Raw genomic sequence first — 20,262 nt, 5'->3', positions numbered from 1 at the left:
GAAAATATTTTATTATCTCTTCAAAATATTTTCATCTTATAAAAAATATATGATTCAAATAAATGTATACAAATGTACTACAGATTCATTTACGAGAATAATTGAGGAAAGAAACAAATTTACTGAACACTAAACAAAAACTATAAGCAGAACAACTTGCTCTACATTAGGATGTGCTGGTAAAAAGAAAGGAGGAAAAGAATAACTATACAGTACTAACTTGTTCGCCTACATTTTTTTCTTTTTCTTATAGGGTAATTGGTCACATAAGCTCCACAAGCTTGTGTGTGAGTAATGGGAAGGATGATGATGATGGTGATGATGAAAGAGAGAGATGATATGTTTGAAAATCGTAATAGACAAGCATTTTTTTTTGGTTTCACACCTTTTTTTGGATGATGAATGCTGAGTGATAGAATGATAGTTCATTGCAGTAGTGTTCACTTTCTTGGTACGGCCTACCAATTGTATTTACATAAAAATAAAAAATCAAAGTATTTTTTAAATTTTATTTGAAGAGCTCATGACAAAGTCGAAGATACAAAAAAGGTGGAAAAATGGTACTGTACTTTGATTTTCAACTGATTGCGGTGGTACATCTCGATCTTCTATATAGAAAAGAATATAGAAATTGGCCATTTTTGTTATTGGAATATGGGCTTAAGTACAATCAACAATAAATTTTCCATTTTTCGACCGAATTTGACTTATGATGCATGATTTTGGACCGCCTTGACGAGCCGAGAAGAATGAAGTGTAGTACGATGAAATTTGAGCATTGTGTCAAAAGTTATAAGTGTTTGAAATGTTGATCCTTGAGGTGTCCTTAAGCGCGCCTCTCCACTAGGAAATACTGAAATGAAGTGCATCTAACAGGTGATTCTCATAGAACATACTCTCATGAACTTATGTCATTGTGCGAAATATCAATGTGAGGACAATGTGGTTGGTGATGATGGTTGAAGCTGAAAATTAGGTGTTTTCACAATACAAGGAGCATGATTGTTGTCAGGTGTAACTGGAAATCTATATGAGATAGAGCGCTCTTCCTGATCTGAGATTGAAGGCACAAAAATACACCTAGAGGGATTTTGAATCACACATCTAAATGGTGACAATCGAAAGATATTGTTGATCAAAAACTAAGATTCATCAAAATTGATTATTTTCTTCAAATTTCACTCATTTTTTAAAAATCATAACTCAGTACTCATTGAAGATACAGAGTTCGCAATGATCTCATTTTATTCAGAATTCTATTATTCAAAAAAAGGCAAGAGCAAATTTTTCTGTCCGATTACGATATTTGGCATAAATAGCTGAAAACTGGAAAATGAGCCGAAAATACGAGGTTCTTGTGCGACTCTGTAACTAGCACAAGGAAATTTAGCATGAAGAAATTGGTTCTGGACTTCTCTTATGTACCCAAATAATACATTAAAAAATCAGAACTACAATATAAATTACATGCACCAATGTATATAGTGACTGGACTATAATTGATCAAGTTTTTTCAAGAATGAACAATTAATATTGGAGGGATATCAAATACCAAATTTTGATTTGGATTTGGGTGGCAGGGGGATGCGGGGAAGGCCAATGATGAGGTGGAGAGACAGTGCGGAGGCTGATCTGTAGGAGAGGGGTTGGGGACACGGGGAGGAGACGGCTGAGGAAGGGACATGCCGACCCCATATGATTGGGATAAGGCGTAGCCAAAGAAGAAGAAATATACCGGTATTAATTGAAAATGGAAGGTAATTAAAAATAATAAGTTATATGATATTATCGGCAATTCTGCTAAGCGGTCCTATAATTTTCACTGACTCCACAATCCACATGATGTGAATCCTCATACTCAGTAGATTTTCATTGATACCCTACTTCAAATTGAATATCTGAAGTATGAGATTAAGTTCAATATTTGAGTCACATTATTGAGTTCAATTAGAGACAAGAATTATAGATGCTTATTTGCTTATTTTTTATCTATGGTTCAATCTAGTCGAAGTTGGCGCTTCTTAAACGGCAATCGATATTAGTTTCGATATATATTTATTAGAATGCTTCGCTCATCAATACTTACTATCGATACGTATCGAGTGTCGAAATTTGCGCTTCTTTCGCGCAAACTTGACAATCGATATTAATGTCGATATGTACTTATCCCTTTTCTAATCGATAGCCGATCGTCGATATAAATCTCTTCGTCGTGGCTTTTCAGGCTGCGTGTTCCTTCAATCATAACCTCAATCTATTATTTTCACTTAGAATGAAAAATAATTATTATTATTGATCATTTTTCTTTAAAAGATTTGAAGTACAAATATCTCTGAAATTGTTGTTTTGTGGTATTTGTGTGGTATGTGGTGAGTAGAAATTTCGGTGAACTAATCAAATTTACTGTACTAGAAATGCCGACGATCGGAATAAAAAGAGATGTCCTTTTCAAGGCGTTAGGAAGGGAGTACAGTAAGTAAAATTGGATTTATTATTTATTTGATTATTATTTATAATGTTGCGTCTTTAATTTACCTTTAACCTTATACAAGCAAATTGAAGAACTCTCATTGTAATAATTCATGTTTGCTATTTTTGTAATTCGACCAACCCAAACCTATTAAAATAAATGAGTTTGATTAAATTAATATTGCAATTGAATGTAATATGAAAATTGAATAAGCCATGGTTGAATAGAAATTACTTTTTAATGTTTACACTGTGAATGGTAGATAACAATAACTCAATAGCATGAAAAAAACACGATGGAATTAATCAGTGGCTTTGAACGCAACCAATTGAATCAACATCAATATTATGTTGCCAGGTAACCACATCTGTAGAGATATCACAGTCCCCCTCCTAAAGCAGGGAACCCACTATGCCGTCACCGTTGCGTACCGGCAACATTGCTTTGCATTCAATCTTCAATCTTCATTTGTAGGACCATTAACCAGCCAGATCCCAGATGAGCTGGGTAGGTCATCACGTCAATATACAATTTTACACAAAAGTGTAAAAGTGTTTTGACAACACTGTCACGTCAAAAAATAAAACATAATGGCATGGATGGCTAAACACGGTGATTGCCACTAAATGTCAACTATAGACTCCTGAAAAAATTCACTCAAGGAGTAGTAAGGTCTGGCACGCAGCCAGGACTTGAGTCTCCTCTTAAACTCACTGTCACTCAAATGACGCACAGATTGAGGTAGCATATTAAACATTTTAATAGCGATATTGGGATAACAGTTCTGAGCCTTACTTAGCCTACATCGAGGAACATTGACTTCGAGAGCATTTTGAAGTGAGTAGGCACTCTGCAACCCCCTCAAATTCACTGTCAGATTGATATTCTTAATACCAACCAGGGAAGCAAAGATGAACTGGCGAAAAACTGTGAGAATCCCGAGTCTGGCGAAGAGTGGCCTGCAGTGCTCCAGATGACCACTGGATGACAATATCCGAACTGCCTTCTTCTACAGCAGAAGAATACTCTCACAGTGTGAAGAGTGTCCCCACAGCAGTATTCCATAGATAATGTGGCTATGGAACAGTGAATAATAGGCCATAATCAAATGTTCCTCAGTCAGCAAGCACCTCAGTCTTCTCAACAGGTAGATCACACGAGACAATCTTCTGCATACAGCATCCACATGAGTACTCCATGTTAACTTTGGATCGATGTTAAATCCCAGAAGCTTCACTGGTTCATTCTATGAATGATTAAAGTGGTTTCTCAGAGTGCACATGATATCCTGTCTCTTGCCGACGTTGAGCAACAGCTTGTTCTCCTGTTCTCATTGTTTTAAACGAACGGCAACCCACTATACCCGTCCGTCACCGGCCACGACCGTGTCCGTCAGTCACCGTCGGCCACCATTGCTGTTTGGGGCATTCTTGCCGGGTAGCCGGTCCGTTTTTTTATCATTCTTCCAGTCGACATTCAACTATCTGTGAAGTCACATCGCCAGTGTTTTGTTGTAGTGCGCCCTGAGCGATGAGTACGGACGAAATGTTGATAGAGGCTATTAGCATAGAGAAACGGTAGCATAAGTAGATATCCCATGGTATAGGGCGTTTATGTCGCAACTTTTACTGTTATCCCAAGCCGATAGTTCACGTAGTTATTTCCTATGCAGCTGTGTGACGCTGGTAGTCTCTCAAATTGTGCCGTTCATACACTATCACCCCAAAAAAATTGTAAAAATTGACAATAATCGGCTTGAGATAACAGTAGAAGTTGCGACATAAATTTCCTATACCATGGGATATCTACTTTCGCTAATTCATTCCATGTATTCTCTATGCTATGCTCCATGTTTCTCTATGCTATTAGGGAGTATCCCGTCCTGTATAATACTAGTGGTAATAGTTATCACGACAACAGGAAGAAAGATAATGCTCGGCAGGAAATCTCAGAAAAGTTTGATACCATGTCAGGTAAGCTATTTACATATATTATTCTGTAAGCGAAATTATGAAATCAAAGTTTTGGCCGTTTGACAAATCACACGATGATGGGAAAGGGCTCAAATTAAAGGTCTTGATCCCAGGGACCGACTGACAAATGATGAAATTCACCATATTAGTTTCTTCTTCTGAAGATTTTGTGCACCCAGTACCTATGCTTCCTCCGTTTCTGTATCTCTTCTTCTTCAGCACATGCTGCGGCTATTACTAGCAATTTCTTGTCTGATGAACTCTCCATCGCAACTGATGCATTTCTTCTGGTTAGCTCCGGTTTCTGACGGAGCTAACCAGACGGGCAAGTGGGTTATCGCCGGAAAAATGAGGGTGAAGGCGGCGACTGACGGTGACGGTCGGTGCCGGACGGTGACGGCATAGTGGGTTCCCTGCTTAATGGGAAACCTCGTTATGAAAGGTTAAGAACATACATTAATTCCTATAGCGTGTAGGAGGGTGACGACTCCGAACTGATTGTGGGGATCGTTCTACGTTGTTTTGAAGTCCTTCTGGTGGTTTAGCTACCTATATGACTTTAAATTAAGATTTTAAAATAGAAGTTTTTCTTCCTTTTCAAGTTAACAAAATTTGAATCGATTTCTTCAATGAAAGTGTTGAGATACGAATGTGCCGTTAAACAAAATTGACAAAAGCAAAAAAAAACATAAATTGATCCAGTTATTACTTACTTCTTACTTCCGGTGTCTTCTTCATCACGATCCTAGGAACGGAGAGTTGTCATTGGTTTTCATCCCCTCGGGGTTGTCAAGCAGGCATCTAGGACGTCCTGCACTGTAGTCACAATCTGGTCCTTAGGTGGCGGTATGTGTTCTCACTGATATATTCTTCCACTGAGTAGAAAGGTCTTTCTGTGAAATACCTCTTCAGTTTCTTTACAAATTGTGTCGGCTCAGTGTGCCAGTGTGTAATTTTATTCGCTCCGGCAACATGTTGAAGAAGTATGACCCCGAGTAATTTGGTGTGCACTTGAATTTGTTCCGCTTGTGCTGCGGAAGATCTGTATTATGGCGATTCCTTATGTTTCCTTATATTCCTATTGATACGGTACGTCAAGTTATAGTGTTTACTTCATGATCTTCTCGCTTGAGTGTAGTTAGTTGGAAGGATGATGATTAAGGCTGTGCAAAGGCTAAAAATAAACTTTCTACTGGTGGAAATAGAAATAAAAATAAAAATCTCAGTACCCTTTTTGAATTATTTAATCACAACATGTTTCGGACATTGATGCCATTTTCAAGTGATTTCTACTGGTGATATTTTTCAAAGTTTTTCGATTTCATCAAGCTATCAAAATGAAAAAGTTTTTCGGAAAACATTTTTTTCCCAATCATTACTTTTTGAGATGTGAGCGCCTAATGTTTAAATTTTTGGGACAGAACATTTCAAATTCGGTACCTACCTAGGCTTCCTACCTTATACCTTCTTCTTCATCCATTACCCACACTTGTGGGATCGATGGCGTCATTTCACAATAAAAGTAAAAAAAAACAAAACAATAATTTATCAAGATGGCAGCGATCAAGAGATATAGCGAGGTAAGAGATGGATCCATGAAATTCAGAGTATAGATTCTTCATGGTATTATTGATCTAGTAAAACAAAAGTTTTCTGAGAATATCAATTTTTGAGAAAGTTATTCAATTTACTGAAAATGACCAAAAATAACTTTTAATTGAGTTATTTTTGGTAAATTGAATAACTTTTTCAAAAATCTATATTTTCAGAAAATATTTATTTTACTTCATCAACAATATCATGAAGATCCTCTGAATCTCTTGGATCCATCTCTTACCAAATTTGAAATGTTCTGTCCCAAAAATTTAAACTTTAGGCGCTCATATCTCAAAAATATCTCATATCAGCGCAAAAATTGATCCAACCGCTTTTCTATATGCCAACTTTTAGTTTGATAGGGCAGGTTTTTTTTGCAACGTGTTGTCCACAACATCACTATATGTAGGCATTACTTATAATAAATACCTACTCATGTCCATTGTGTCAATGGAACCTGTTGTTTCGGGTTTTGCTAGAAACTGCATTTCATTAGAGTACTACAGCATGTGTCCATGGGTTAATAATCTTCTGCACCAAACCACTTCTCTCAGCGTACCATAAAGCTGGATTCATACATGTCAGTAGATGTGACCAGCACAATGAAAATATTATTCCTATGAGTTCTAATTGGGCTATCCCCACTTGGCCCGGCCAAGGGAGGTACCAATTCAAAGAAAGGCGCCGATACGTAAATAATTAATTTTATCTACAACTTGTTTTTTGTCAGCGTCTTGGTATATTTTGCGTTACCTAGCCAAAAGCTTATCGTACTGCTTCCCTTTTTCCGCGCGGGTGGTGTTCTCCATTCACTTGACATCCCAAACAGCCAGAAGACCACGATGAATTCACCTTGATGAATTCAAGAAATCAAATTATCTAGATTTAATTTTGACTACATGATTATTGTTCATTAACTAATTATAGAATGATTTTATTCTGTGATAATATATTTTTCTTCTTTTTTAGCTGAAGAGGAATTCAATCAGTTGTGCTTTGATTATGGCCTTGAACTGGATGAAGTTGTAAGTTGATTCATTTATCCTGTCACATCTACTCATATGATAATTTCCTTCAGAAAATTAAAAGAATGCATTTTTCCATCCTGCATTAATTGATTTTAAATATTGATATTTGTAGTATCAATCTAATACAAAATACGTGTACGAACAATTTTAATTTGGTAGTACTAATTAAGAATGTTATTCATAATTTGAATTTGCTGTTGAAAAAATATATTGCTCCTATATATAGAAAATATAGCTTTTTATAATAGTATCTCTTTCTGATTAAACTTCAATCCCTGATGAAATGATCATTTCAACCGAATTACAGTACTCTGAATAAAAATTATGACTGACTGATGTACCAATACCCATATTCACTGACATAACTGGGAAATGCGGTAGATCAGTCGGATTATTTTTGACAGAAATCCGTAGTGATAGCAAACTCTATTATTTTAATACAGTTATTTATTTGATTATAGATTACTTTTTCAATTCTCTCTAGTAGGCTACATACATTTCATTGTAAATGAAAGGTGGTCATAGCTCCTTGCCTACGTTATGATCTTATCCTTTGTTAAATTGCTGCTGGAATAGAAGTCGGTTTGACTTCTGTCAAACCATGCACCAAGCGCATGGTCATTTGATTATTTCATCTCACCTCATTTATTATTTCTCTTCAGTCATTACCAACTCAACAAATGAAATGTTGGCATCTACAATCAAAAACCAATTTCATTTATTTTTACATATTATCTGAATTCATAGATTTTTTATTTTTCAGACTACGGAAAAGCAAATGCTATCTAAGGAACAAGGTGAAGAAAGCTCAAAAGGTGCTTCAGAAGAGATCATCTATAGAATTGATATACCAGCAAATCGCTATGACCTTCTTTGCCTTGAAGGTTTAGTGACTGGGCTTCTGGTTTTTCAAGAAAAGTAAGTTCATGTTATATTTTCCGTTTAATAGCTTATCAGTTAAGGCGAACGCACACAACAGCAAACAGATGGAGAAAAATCCCAGGCACACATACGTCCGTCTGCTTTGATATGTCTCCTCACATCTGCTTGCAGGCGTGTGATTTTTTCCGTCTGTCTGCTGCTTAATGCTTTTTACCTGAGTATCTCCATAAGTATTACTTGAAATACAGTTCTTGATAAGAGATAAGGTATTGCAAATCTCTGGACACTACTCATAATTGCCGAATCTTGGAAGATTATTATAAAGAAAATTTAGTTTGACAGATGAGAAATCATCAATTTTACTTGAGTTAAGCCTGGATTCTTGAAATAATTGTTAAAGGCGAGATTAATTTATACGGTGAAGATCCTTTCAAGAGTGGTGAATTACTTGTACTTACGTGATATCACATTAATTTTTTTCAGGATTCCTCCGCCTCTGTATAAGGCCCTACAACCTGAAGGAAATGCTCCTCAACAAACCATGTTCATCACACCTCAGGTATGAATTTTTTCCGAGCATCAATCAATTTAACTTTTTTTGTGCAATCTTTTCTTAATGAAAAATCCATTATTCATGTATGACATACAAGAAGTGAATGGTTTGTATTCATTACAATATTCATTTATTCATTAACGATCGAATAAATTCAATTTTGATGTATTTAAAACAATTTTTATACTATGCACAATATTACAAAAATATTGTTCATCACATCAATGAAGTTAGGTAAATTTTCCAACTAAAGATTTGACTATCTCTTGCCATTGCAAGACTGCCCACTCAGTGATTAGTATTCATTACTCAGTTTTCTTGCTTTTTTAGTAAAAGTAAAAAAGTAAATTCGTATGGCTTTTGTTGGTTGAGAGTCCCTTGCGGGAAGGTCCCACCGCCTGAATATATAATTTAAGCCGTCAATGGGTCTTACGACTGTCATACTTCAGCCGGGACCGACAGTTTAACGTGCCCATCCGATAAACACGGGAGTGATCTGGTTAAAAAACTTTTGGTATTGAGAGGGTTTGAACCGGAGATCTCTATGCTGCTACGCAAGCACTCTATCCACTAGACCACGGATCACTCCGCTTTTTAAATAATTTTCTCATCATAAAGTGTGGCTCATTACAGAGCATTAGCCCACTGATAAAAAAATGTCTGGCGTTCTATTGGGTCATTCGCTGGAAAACCCTTCTAAATCAAAACTGAGAAGCATGTAGAATGATGCTCAGTAGAAATTTTATGGAACAATTTTTTTGTATTTGTTCTCAATTTTTTTTATTATTAGATTTAAGTATTTTTCAACTGTGTGTTCATTTTTGATATTTCAGACGCAGTCAATTCGACCTTTTGCCGTTGCTGCAATTTTGAGAAATATGTCATTCACTGCTGAGAGCTATGCTAGTTTCATCGACCTGCAAGACAAACTCCACCAAAACATTGCTAGAAAAAGAACTTTGGTTGCAATCGGAACGCATGACCTGGATACCATTCAAGGTCCATTCATTTATGATGCCTGTCCGCCAGACTCAATCAAGTTCAAGCCTCTCAATCAGTCCAAAGAATATACGGCAGTAGAGCTTATGGACCTATATTCTGTAAGTACATATTTTAGTGAATATATCATGATTGTTTATTTCAGTCTCAAAATAATTAAGCATATAATGATTTAATCTATCGTTCGATACAAAAATCTTATTCAGAAAAAAATGAATCAAAAGAGCTTACAAAACGATGTATAAATTATTATTTACATAAAGCAATAGACAATATCAATATTTAATAAATAGTTTTATTGGTACAGTACTCAGCCTCTATCTCATATTTACTCATTAACAAAACTATTTTTCTCTTTATATGGGTGATTCCTCAATTTCTATAGGTTGGATCTGAGTGCTCAAATCAAAAGGAATTCACAGAATTGTGAATAATTTCTCAAATGATCCATTGAAATTTTGAGCTGGCATTGTGATATAATTTATATATAACGAGAAGTATTGTGTTATACAAACTAAACATCATTATTCACAGTATTGTGAATAATTGCTTAAAAGATTCATTAAAATTTTTAGCTAATATTGCGATATAATATAACGAGAAGTATTGAGTTATACAAATTGAAAATCCCTGAGGTGCAGTGATTCTCAGTTTCTTGATTGTTGCTTCAACTTCAAATAATTTGATTTGGCGCATACAGAATGAGTTTCTTAGAGGAGTTTTCACTATTTCTTCTGAAAGAGGCATTCAAATTCTAGTTTTCAATTAATAAACAATCAGTCATCTATAATTGAACAGAATATTGTAGAAAAATCTAACGATTGTGTAGGTTTTCCAACTTGCTTCAATGAGAACCTTGATGATACTGTAGTTATTGCATTTGTATTTCGATTTTTCATTGTGTGATGTTGATGATATTGGTTGCAGAGTCACGCTCAGCTGAAACAGTACCTGCACATAATCAAGGACAGTCCTGTTTATCCGGTGATAAGGGATGCTAACGGTGTTGTGTTGTCCCTGCCACCCATCATCAATGGAGATCATAGCCGAATAACATTGAATACAAAAAATGTTTTCATCGAATGCACAGCTACTGATCTATCTAAGGTAACCTATTCTATGCTTCTCATTCATTTCTACAGGGCTACATGATAATAGTTATATTATACAGAGTGAGTCATATGTATGGGGACCCTTCAATAAGTTGGAGACTGTTGTAGATATTATAATACTGTTACTTTCAGGATAAGTTATTGGTCGAATACTCTACCTTATGATGTACAACTGAATTTCAATTTAACCCCCTTATGAGGGGTTGAAATTTAGTTGTACGTCAAAAAATAGATTATTCGACCAATAACTTACCCTGAAAGTTATAGTATTATATCTACAACAGTCTCCAACTTATTGAAGAGTTCCCATACATATGACTCACTCTGTATAGAATCACTAGTATCCTTCTATATTCTCCGATGACACAACTGGTTTCGGCCAATTACGCCATAATAAAGTATCAAAATGAAAAATGTATTTATCAGCCTATGAATAAATTCCAATTGTGAAATATTTCTTACATTTTGGCACTTGATAATGGCATGATTGGCCGAACTGCTTGTGTCTTATAATAAAATTGAAGGGCATTGACTTACTTAATTCCTGTAACTCCAGTTGGAGCATAGGGCATCCCTCTCTGTTATCTGCCATCCTTCTCACCTCTCGCCATGTCTTTCCCACCTTGCCAAGCTCTTTCTCCACTGTTCGCCTCCATGAAATCCTTGGCCTTCCTTTTTTTCTTCTCCCCTGAGGATTCCACTGCAAAGCATCCTCTTCTATTGCTCCATCTCTTTTCCTCAAAGTATGGCCTATCCACCTCCATTTCATCTTCCTTATCTCAATGTCTATGGGCATCTGTCCTGTATTGTGCCAGAGCTCTTCATTTGAAATCATATCTGGCCACCACACGCACTCAATCTTTCGCAGACACCGATTGATGAAGACTTGGAGACTTTTACGGATTTCAGCTGTTACCTTCCATGTCTCGCAACCGTAGAGGAGGACAGACTTCACATTTGAATTGAAAATTCGTAGCTTCGTCTGTTTCGAGATTTTATTGTTCCTCCATTCTGTATACAGCTGTGAAAAGACCCCATTTGCTTTTCTAATGCGAGTTTTGACATCATCCTTGGCACCTCCCTCAGGATTTACCATGCTGCCCAAATAAACAAATGAGTCCACCCTCTCTATTCTCCTCCCATTTATTTCAAAACTTTCCCCTCCATGAACATTGACCACCATCTCCTTCGTTTTTGCCTCATTAATCTTCAGGCCTACACTTTTAGCAACCTTACTCAGTGACAGCAGCTTTTCTCTCATGTCACTGTGTCTTTGTGCCAGAAGACAAAGACAAATTGAAGATTATTAGTGATTCTATTTGATAAAAATAATAATATTCATTAGCCTAAATATACGTAATTCTGAAGTCTTATTCACTCATGTTATAGACTTTTAGCTCCATATCTGTTGACCTACAACACTATGCAAGAATTATCACTATGCCTGAAACAAGAACCAGCATTTGATATTGATATATTTCTTTTGTTTGCAGTTTATCACTGTACGTTAGCGATTACGCATTCAAAAGTTATTTCATTCTTATTCAAAATTCTATTAGCCTATAAGTAATGTTCCTTATCCTATCAATTATAAATATAATCTATAGTATAAATAGAAAACAAATCTCAGTACCCTTTTTGAATTATTTTATCACAACATGTTTCGGACATTCATGCCATTTATCATGTCCGAAACATGTTGTGATAAAATAATCCAAAAAGGGTACTGAGATTTGTATTTATATTTATATTACAAGTAGCCCTATACAGAAAAGAGATAATCTATAGTAGTATATAATCTATATAATAGTAATATAATTTATATATAATATAATCGTAGTAGTTTTCTACAGTTACGTTGATGTTTCATTATTTTATATTGTTTAAATGCATTTTTTTACAGGCAAAAATTGTTCTTGATACATTGATTTGCGCTTTCTCACAGTATTGTGCTAAAAAGTATACTGCAGAAAGTGTTATTGTTGTAAGACCTGACGGTTCCAGGCAAAAGTATCCGGAATTAGCATACAGGAAAGAAAATATCTCAACTAAAACTCTTAATAAGAAAATAGGTATCAAGTGAGTATCAATGTAATATTCTTATATAGTGAGTAATGTAATAAACTTATATAAATTTACTGAAATTGTTTCATTCCTCTTTGTAATGTCCTGCATCCTTTGTGTAGATGGAACCTTTTTCAATTATCCATATGTGCAGTATGTGAAAATTGAATAATCCAATTAAAATTCATGTTTCAATCTAATAATAATAATATTGTATTTTTAAGAGCATTATAACATACTTCATTCAAAATCAAACAAAATTTTCATGATAATATGCTAGGAAAGATTAGGCGTATATTCTGTTACCGTAGATAATAGAAGTATAAATTATGTCAGTTTCAATTCTCCTTTATATTTCAAGGGCTTGTTTACGTTTGTGTAATTCACTTCAACTATAATCATGTTCTGATCGGGAATCATAACCCCATTTTAACTATCGAAATTCAAGAAACATTTGTTGGCCAATCTTGTTGTTTCATTCCCTATTATTGATTTTGTGTTTGCTGAAATAAATTATCATGAATCATGAGCTATTTTTTCTTTTCTAGAAATATTTCATGTGGATATTTTTATAAAGTTTTGGTTATTCAATCTGAATCGTTACCAAGTTTTAGTAGTGGAGTATTTAGTAATCGATCATTTTTTTTTACTTTTCAGCGAAAAATCTGATAGATTAGCTAAGTTACTTACGAAAATGTGCCTGAAAGCAACGCATGTAAACTCAGGTAGTGAATTGTTAGTTGAAGTGCCTCCATCTCGTCATGACATCATTCATCCTGTTGATATTTACGAGGATGCTGCCATTGCTTACGGATATAACAATATTGTTAAAACCATCCCACCTACCAGCACAATTGCAAATCAGGTACTTTTGACGTTTTTAAGAATTTTATTGTGATTTGTAATGACTATAAACATTGGATTTTACTTCCATCTTTCAATTCTAAAGCAATAATTCATCAAATCCTGATATTTTCTGTATCTTCATCTCTGTATCAAATCTCTATCGAGTATTAACCTCAAAATCTCGTTAGGCTCAACTCACACTTACACGACTCAGGTCGAGAAGAGACTCGACTCTAGTCGGGAGCATGTGTTTTCAAATGGTGACACTCAGACCAGTCGACTCTAGTCTCCGCGATTGTCACCATTTGAAAACACATGCTCCCGACTACAGTCGAGTCTCTCTTCTCGACCTGAGTCGCGTAAGTGTGAGTTGAGCCTCAATCTTAACGTACAACTTTTCTCAATTGTAATTGTTTCTTTTGATATTCAATTATTTATTCCACCTCCTTCAATTCAATTCACATAAATTTGAATAGATTAGAGATTAGGATGTTTTTCTTCCTTGTTTTTCTCTCATCCAAGTCGTTTAACAGCATGTTATTAATTGATGTATCCTCTGGCTCCTGAAATGTTTTAATCCAAAGTAATGGAAATGTTAGGATTATGGTTCATAAAAAAAGTGTATCCAAAGTTGACGAAAGTTATCCAAGTTTAAATATTGAGTAATATCAACTAGCTATCTAGAGCTTTGAAATTTTTGGATCAAGCTTTTTAAGAAAAGTTATGCTTAGATGCCTATGGAACACCGTTCCATCAAAATTGTTTGATTTCAAATTATTTTAGTATTGAATATTTATATTTAAATCTAAATTTATTGATGTTTGAACTTGCAGAAAGGAATTCTCTTCTTCTTGTTCAATAGCCCTATAACCAACTCAATGTGAATGATCATCTCATCAAAAATGTATTTTCTATTTACAGTTTCCTCTCAACAAATTGACTGATCAGGTCAGGAATTCAATTGCTCAAGCTGGCTTTACTGAGACCTTGACTTTTGCACTGGTAAGTTTTAACAAGTATCAACTACTGTTTTTTTTTTTTTCATACAGAAGCAAGGTCAATTCTATGGCTGGCTGCTATTCTGTTTGACTGCTGTTAGGTAGCCTACACATCTATAATGTGGTTACCATTTTTGTGTCTTCAGTTAACATATTGGCCTGCGGGAAAGTACTTCCAATTGCGGGAGAAACAGCTGTTTTTTGTGTTTTAGCTATCAAAATCAGGTATTTTCCTGTATAGTTATTCAACTGGACGAAATTGTTCTCACTCTTGTGAAACTCTCCGCTCTCACTCACTGAACCAAGCATACAAACTTTTGAAAAAGATTTTAGACTTGTGCTTTTATTTTCATTCGTTTTACGTCTACTAAGAATGAAATATTGTTGGAACTTATGGTTTACACCAAACTGATGAATTCTTAAAAATATTTGTAAATAATTTTGATTATGCTATATATTAATTTGAATAATTCATTTTTTAATTTAGTGCTCTCGTGATGACATATCCACCAAACTGAGGAAGAAGATTGATGACCTGCCAGCAGTTCACATAGGAAACCCGAAAACGTTGGAATTTCAGGTTGCTCGAACAACACTCATTCCAGGACTGTTGAAAACTATATCCGCCAATAAAAATATGCCTCTTCCCATGAAGTTGTTTGAAGTATCAGATGTAGTATTCAAAGACAAAGAGAAAGGTTTGTCTAAATAATTTCATGAAGAATTTATTTTGAAATTGAAATTCACTCTTAGATAATATTTATCCTATCAATTTTTTTATTTGCTTTTGAACGTGCTTTAGACTTGATCATATTTTCAATTTTTACTTCAACTTCAGCACTAATATTTCCCACAGCTACCTTGGCAATACGGACAGTGATAATAGAAGGATCATTAAATTTTAATGACATTATTTTTACAATACTCCATTCATTTGCCATTTTCAGTGGTTGATCTATTGATGAAATGTAGTTTATAATATACAATTCATAAACAATATGTAGTATTTATTGAGTATTGCCATAGCCTGCAAGTAACAGTAAAGAACTTAACACAAAATCATCTAAATTATGGGAATATTTTAACATAATAATTATTACAGTACTTTGATATCAATGTAGTTGAAAATTAATTCTAAAACAATTTAAACACTAAAATAAATATTCTTAGACGACCTTTTATTTTATTAATATTTCTTTGTTACTTGTAACATCTTTTCCAGTTATTAATATAAGGTAATCAATGAAATATGAAAGTCCTTTTTTAGTAGAGCAAATTGGGCTATCTTAGTAGCTTCTTTTGTCGATGGATAACGGAAACCAGCAAGCCTATCTTCGAGTGAAATGTTTTTATCAATAATGCAACAAGAAACATCTAATTTCAACTGACTGTAACCTATCAAACTTATTCTACTTGAATCTTTTCTGAGCTTATAATTGATAATTCACTTCTATATAAAAATATTTATAATATTTACAGAGGCTGGAGCTCGCAATGAGAGACATTTCTCAGCTGTGTACTATAACAAATTGCCAGGATTTGAGGTGGTTCATGGTTTGCTGGATAGATTGATGCAGCTTCTCCAAGTGCCTTGGAAATCTTCTGATGGCTACAGTATTCGTGCTTTTGATGGTAATAGTTCAACATTTTATTCATCAATCAACTAAAATAATGCAAATATAAAATTAAGTTGATGAATCCCATTATGCATAATATATTGAACAGCATGTTTCAATAAAGATTTTGAAACATTTAGGGCCGGTTTCCGAGCTCGGTATTTAGTTAAGTTTTAGACTTTTAAACAGCTGGAGTCAGAAAATTGGCTTTCTGAAACGGGACGTAGTCGTATTCCATGTTTAAATTGAATTTTGTAAAACTAGAAAATTGAACACAAAATAAAATGAAGGAAAATAGTGTAAAGTTTAAGCTATTTTGAATTATTTAGGAATATTTCATTTCGTCAAGGTAAAGCGTTTCTAATTATAGGAATGAGAAAATAAAGACTATCCTAAAAACTACGACTACGGAAAGCCAATTTTTTTGTCTCCAGCTGTTCAAAGTCTAGAACTTAACTAATCCCCGTTTTCGGAAACTGACCCTCATATTTAATAGAAATTTATCAAAAACCATTGAAAAAAAACGAGCTATGATTAGTGTTAATTTGAAGTTAGACACCTCTTCTAACTAGAATAAGTTGTCAGTGAAAAATAACTAGTGCTTGAGTTAAAATGGCTGCCCTTGCTAGAACCAAAAGTGCTACAGCTTCTTTTTTCCATGAGAAAAAATCACGTGGCTAGTTAACCTGGATGTTTTGCAAGAGTTTCCATCACCAAAGATCGAATGGGATGACCAACAATGTTGTGATTACTTTATGCAAGATGGTGCCCATTGGAGGCAAACATTTTTAACGTTAACTCGTAAATACTGGTATTTTGTTACAGTGTTAGTGTTTGAAATCGCGCTTGCTACAGCGCGATTCTCCACTATCAAACTATTCTAGTGATGCCTTGAGGTTTTTACCTTTAAAGAAACACTGTCTGTCTGTAGTTTTCTGCTCGTAAGCAGGTCCTTCTATATGGCAGCAGCCCTCCACTCTCTTCTATTCTCTGCCAGTCGCTTCGTTGTATAGTAGCTCATTCCCTCCTTGATGTCGTCCAACATTTTGTATCTTCTTCTCCCTCTTCCTCTTCTTCCCTGAATGGTCCCCTCCATGGCATCCACCAACAAGCATTGCCGTCTCATCCAATGTCCCAGCCATCTCCTCTTTCTTCCCTTTATCACATCCAGCAGACTCCTTCTTTCCCCAACCCTCCTCAACACCTCCTCGTTTGTAACTTTATCCCTCCAACTGATCCCCTCCATCCTTCTCCATATCCACATTTCCAATGCCTCAAGCCTCCTCTTATTCTCCTTTCTCAGCGTCCAAGTTTCTGCACCATACAGTGCCACATTGTATTAACTTTGGGAGATGATACATCTCCCGAAGACGCATTTCTATACTGTACAGCTACGCTACGCAAGGCGTAAAACATAAAACTGATTTATGGATGCGTATGGTCAGGATGGTACTTACGTACTCATTTTAGGGCAGAAGTTTTCAAAGATTTTTGTGTATCGTTAGGAGTGGAGCAGAAAATTGGTTCTCCATATATGCCTTCAACTCAAGGTGTGACAGAGCGTTTTAATGATACACTTATCACGATGTTACGATGTTTTATAAATACCGAACAATCTAATTGGGCGAAATGTGTGAAATGTGAAACATGTATGTTTTGCTTATAATATTGCAGTACAAGATTGATTGAAAGAAACACTAACTACAGCTCTTTATCTTTGTCTTATAAATTGATATGAACTATCAAAGTAGTAAAATCCATTTTGAAACACTCTGTATATTCCACATGATTACACTTCGGTTTTTCCACTGACAGCATGCTAGAATGCAAACTATTGCTCTATTTCGATGTTGGAAAATAATATTGTCTTCCTGACACTCGAGACTTTTTAGTGCAGTTCTTTTTGCTGTTAGTTCTCTTCAATTTATTCCTGCTCCTTTCCATTTTTAAGTTAACTACTGTGCCACCATAACGTTTTATCCTGTATGGAGATTCTTCCTCTCAATTTATCATTTCTCCTCGCACACAGGCTTTGCCCATGTGAGGAACCTTCTTCAAGTTTTGTATATGTATATTCTGTATTGTTAGTATTTCCTAAGAAGAAGAATAAATATAATTTCAATTTCAGAGTAAATTTGATAAAACCTTCAACACCGTAAAAAATGAAAGGTGTTTCAAGTAAAATTGTGTTCATTGTTCACAGATCCTACGTTCTTTGAGAAACGATGTGCTGAGATTTGTTACAAAGGACAAGTGATCGGCAAAATGGGAGTGTTGCATCCTGAAGTCATCACTCAGTTTGAATTGACTCTACCATGCTCTGCCATTGAAATCAATATTGAGCCTTTCTTGTAGCATCTGAATTAAATAATAGATTATGATGACTCCTGAATTTTTTCTCCGATTATTATTTTTAAATGATGCTACTAGCTCAACTATTCACAACTACCTATCTAAGAAATAATAATGATATACATTATTTTTCGTAGAAAATAGTTTCTTGGAAGGAACACTTGATTCTTGATATACTAATATTAGTATAATCTATTAGGCATTCATTTCTATAGTGATAAATAGGCCTACAAGTCAAAAAATGAAAAATACCAAATTAGGATTTTTTAAAATTTATTAAATAACTTTCCAACTTTTGAGAAATCATTTGACAACGCGTTTTACATACCAACAGGGTAAGATTCATTCATTTAACTACATTTTAGGTGTTAGGCCACACATTATCGACAAAACTAACGTTTTGTCTTGTGAGGCCTTTTTTAAGGTTCTCTACACTGAAGCTGCTCCGTATTAACGGCGGTAGTCTATTACTGCATATTATTGTAGGCTATAGATGACATTTATAGAATACAATAATACCATGCAAGTTAATACAACGCGGCTATAGCAGCGAGCTTTGAGTCGTCGCTTAGGATTGGACCTTTGGCAAGCAATTTGATCAATCACTTCCTAAAGAACTCGGAATGCCGGTGAGAGCCCTATAAAAAACTTGTATTATTAGGTATGAATGAATGCCTTACCTTAAACAGTTGAGTAGGCTAAGGATGCCGTAAATTAAGGCACTACTCACACTAGAGTGACTCAAATCGCACAACTCTAGTCGCGGATACCAGATTTTCCGACCTTTTAACTTGACTCATTTAAAATTGTGTAATTAAATGCTTATCTTGAACAAACTTTTTTGTAATGGTTTAAAATGGGGAATTTTACTACTTTTTCAACTAATGTTGAACAATCTGTCCATTTCACAACAGCATAGCGTGGATTTAACTTTGGGAGATGATACATCTCCCGAAGACGCATTTCTATACTGTACAGCTACGCTACGCAAGGCGTAAAACATAAAACTGATTTATGGATGCGTATGGTCAGGATGGTACATACGCACTGACGGTCGGTCGAGCTCTGTAACCTGCCTAAAGGCAAACGCATATGGATAGGTCTACGTAACAGACAGAGAAAAAATCCATCCACCGGTGTTCCAATGTTGCAACGTACACAGACATCTGTGCATATTTAATAATGCTTGCAGACTTTTTGATTTTTCTTTTTTTTGAAGTTTTCAATTAATGATTGTAATATAACTAATACATTTTCAAATTAATATTTTCAAACATTTTTGATATTACTTGGTGCCGATTGCTCAAAAGCCGGTTAAATTGCAATAGTGATTAATATAATTATTGTTTTTCGTGGAATTAATCACGATTAAAATTTTTTGTGCAACCGGGCCAAGTCCTACTAAGGCTAGGCACACACCAGTTAGTCAAGACACGTTTAGTCACAATACTTCACATAGTTGCTTATGAAGACATGTCTAATTGCAATTACTAATCGGTGTGTGCTGCTTCATAAACAACTATGTGAAGTATTGTGACTAGTCTTGTCTTGACTAATCGTGACTAGTCTTGTCTTGACTAACTGGAGTGTGCCCACCCTAAGTAAAGTGCACCTTATATGCCTACCTAAACATATTCATGTTATAACTTGAATGTATTTTTTGTCTACCGGTACTGATCTTCAACTAAAACATGTAAATAAATAGTTATTTAGATACTATTGATCTAGTTTATTCAAACCTGACACAGGGAGAAAAATTGACAGTCTTTTATA

At 34.9% G+C, this 20,262-nt stretch overlaps 1 protein-coding gene across 1 annotated transcript; it reads left to right on the top strand.

The window, feature by feature from the left end:
* The first annotated feature begins 2,188 nt into the window (after positions 1 to 2,188).
* On the top strand, positions 2,189 to 18,529 carry LOC111047477 (phenylalanine--tRNA ligase beta subunit). Its single transcript, XM_022333241.2, has 12 exons — positions 2,189 to 2,472; positions 7,009 to 7,064; positions 7,831 to 7,985; positions 8,433 to 8,508; positions 9,336 to 9,602; positions 10,429 to 10,608; positions 12,517 to 12,692; positions 13,335 to 13,542; positions 14,445 to 14,525; positions 15,009 to 15,219; positions 16,001 to 16,153; positions 18,341 to 18,529. The coding sequence occupies exons 1-12, from the start codon at positions 2,415 to 2,417 to the stop codon at positions 18,490 to 18,492; spliced, it is 1,773 nt and encodes a 590-aa protein (XP_022188933.2). The 5' UTR covers positions 2,189 to 2,414; the 3' UTR covers positions 18,493 to 18,529.
* Positions 18,530 to 20,262: the final 1,733 nt, after the last annotated feature.

Source organism: Nilaparvata lugens, chromosome 1, assembly GCF_014356525.2.
Source record: "Nilaparvata lugens isolate BPH chromosome 1, ASM1435652v1, whole genome shotgun sequence".
NCBI lineage: Eukaryota > Metazoa > Arthropoda > Insecta > Hemiptera > Delphacidae > Nilaparvata > Nilaparvata lugens.
The sequence above is the reverse complement of the archived record's forward strand: the minus strand, read 5'-3'. Positions and strand labels throughout refer to the sequence as shown.

Coding starts and splice junctions, on each gene's coding strand:
- LOC111047477 (XM_022333241.2), top strand. CDS start 2,415: ATGCCGACGATCGGAATAAAAAGAGATGTCCTTTTCAAGGCGTTAGGA. Junction 8,509..9,335: donor CCATGTTCATCACACCTCAG/GTATGAATTTTT, acceptor TTGATATTTCAG/ACGCAGTCAATTCGACCTTT. Junction 14,526..15,008: donor AGACCTTGACTTTTGCACTG/GTAAGTTTTAAC, acceptor TTTTTAATTTAG/TGCTCTCGTGATGACATATC.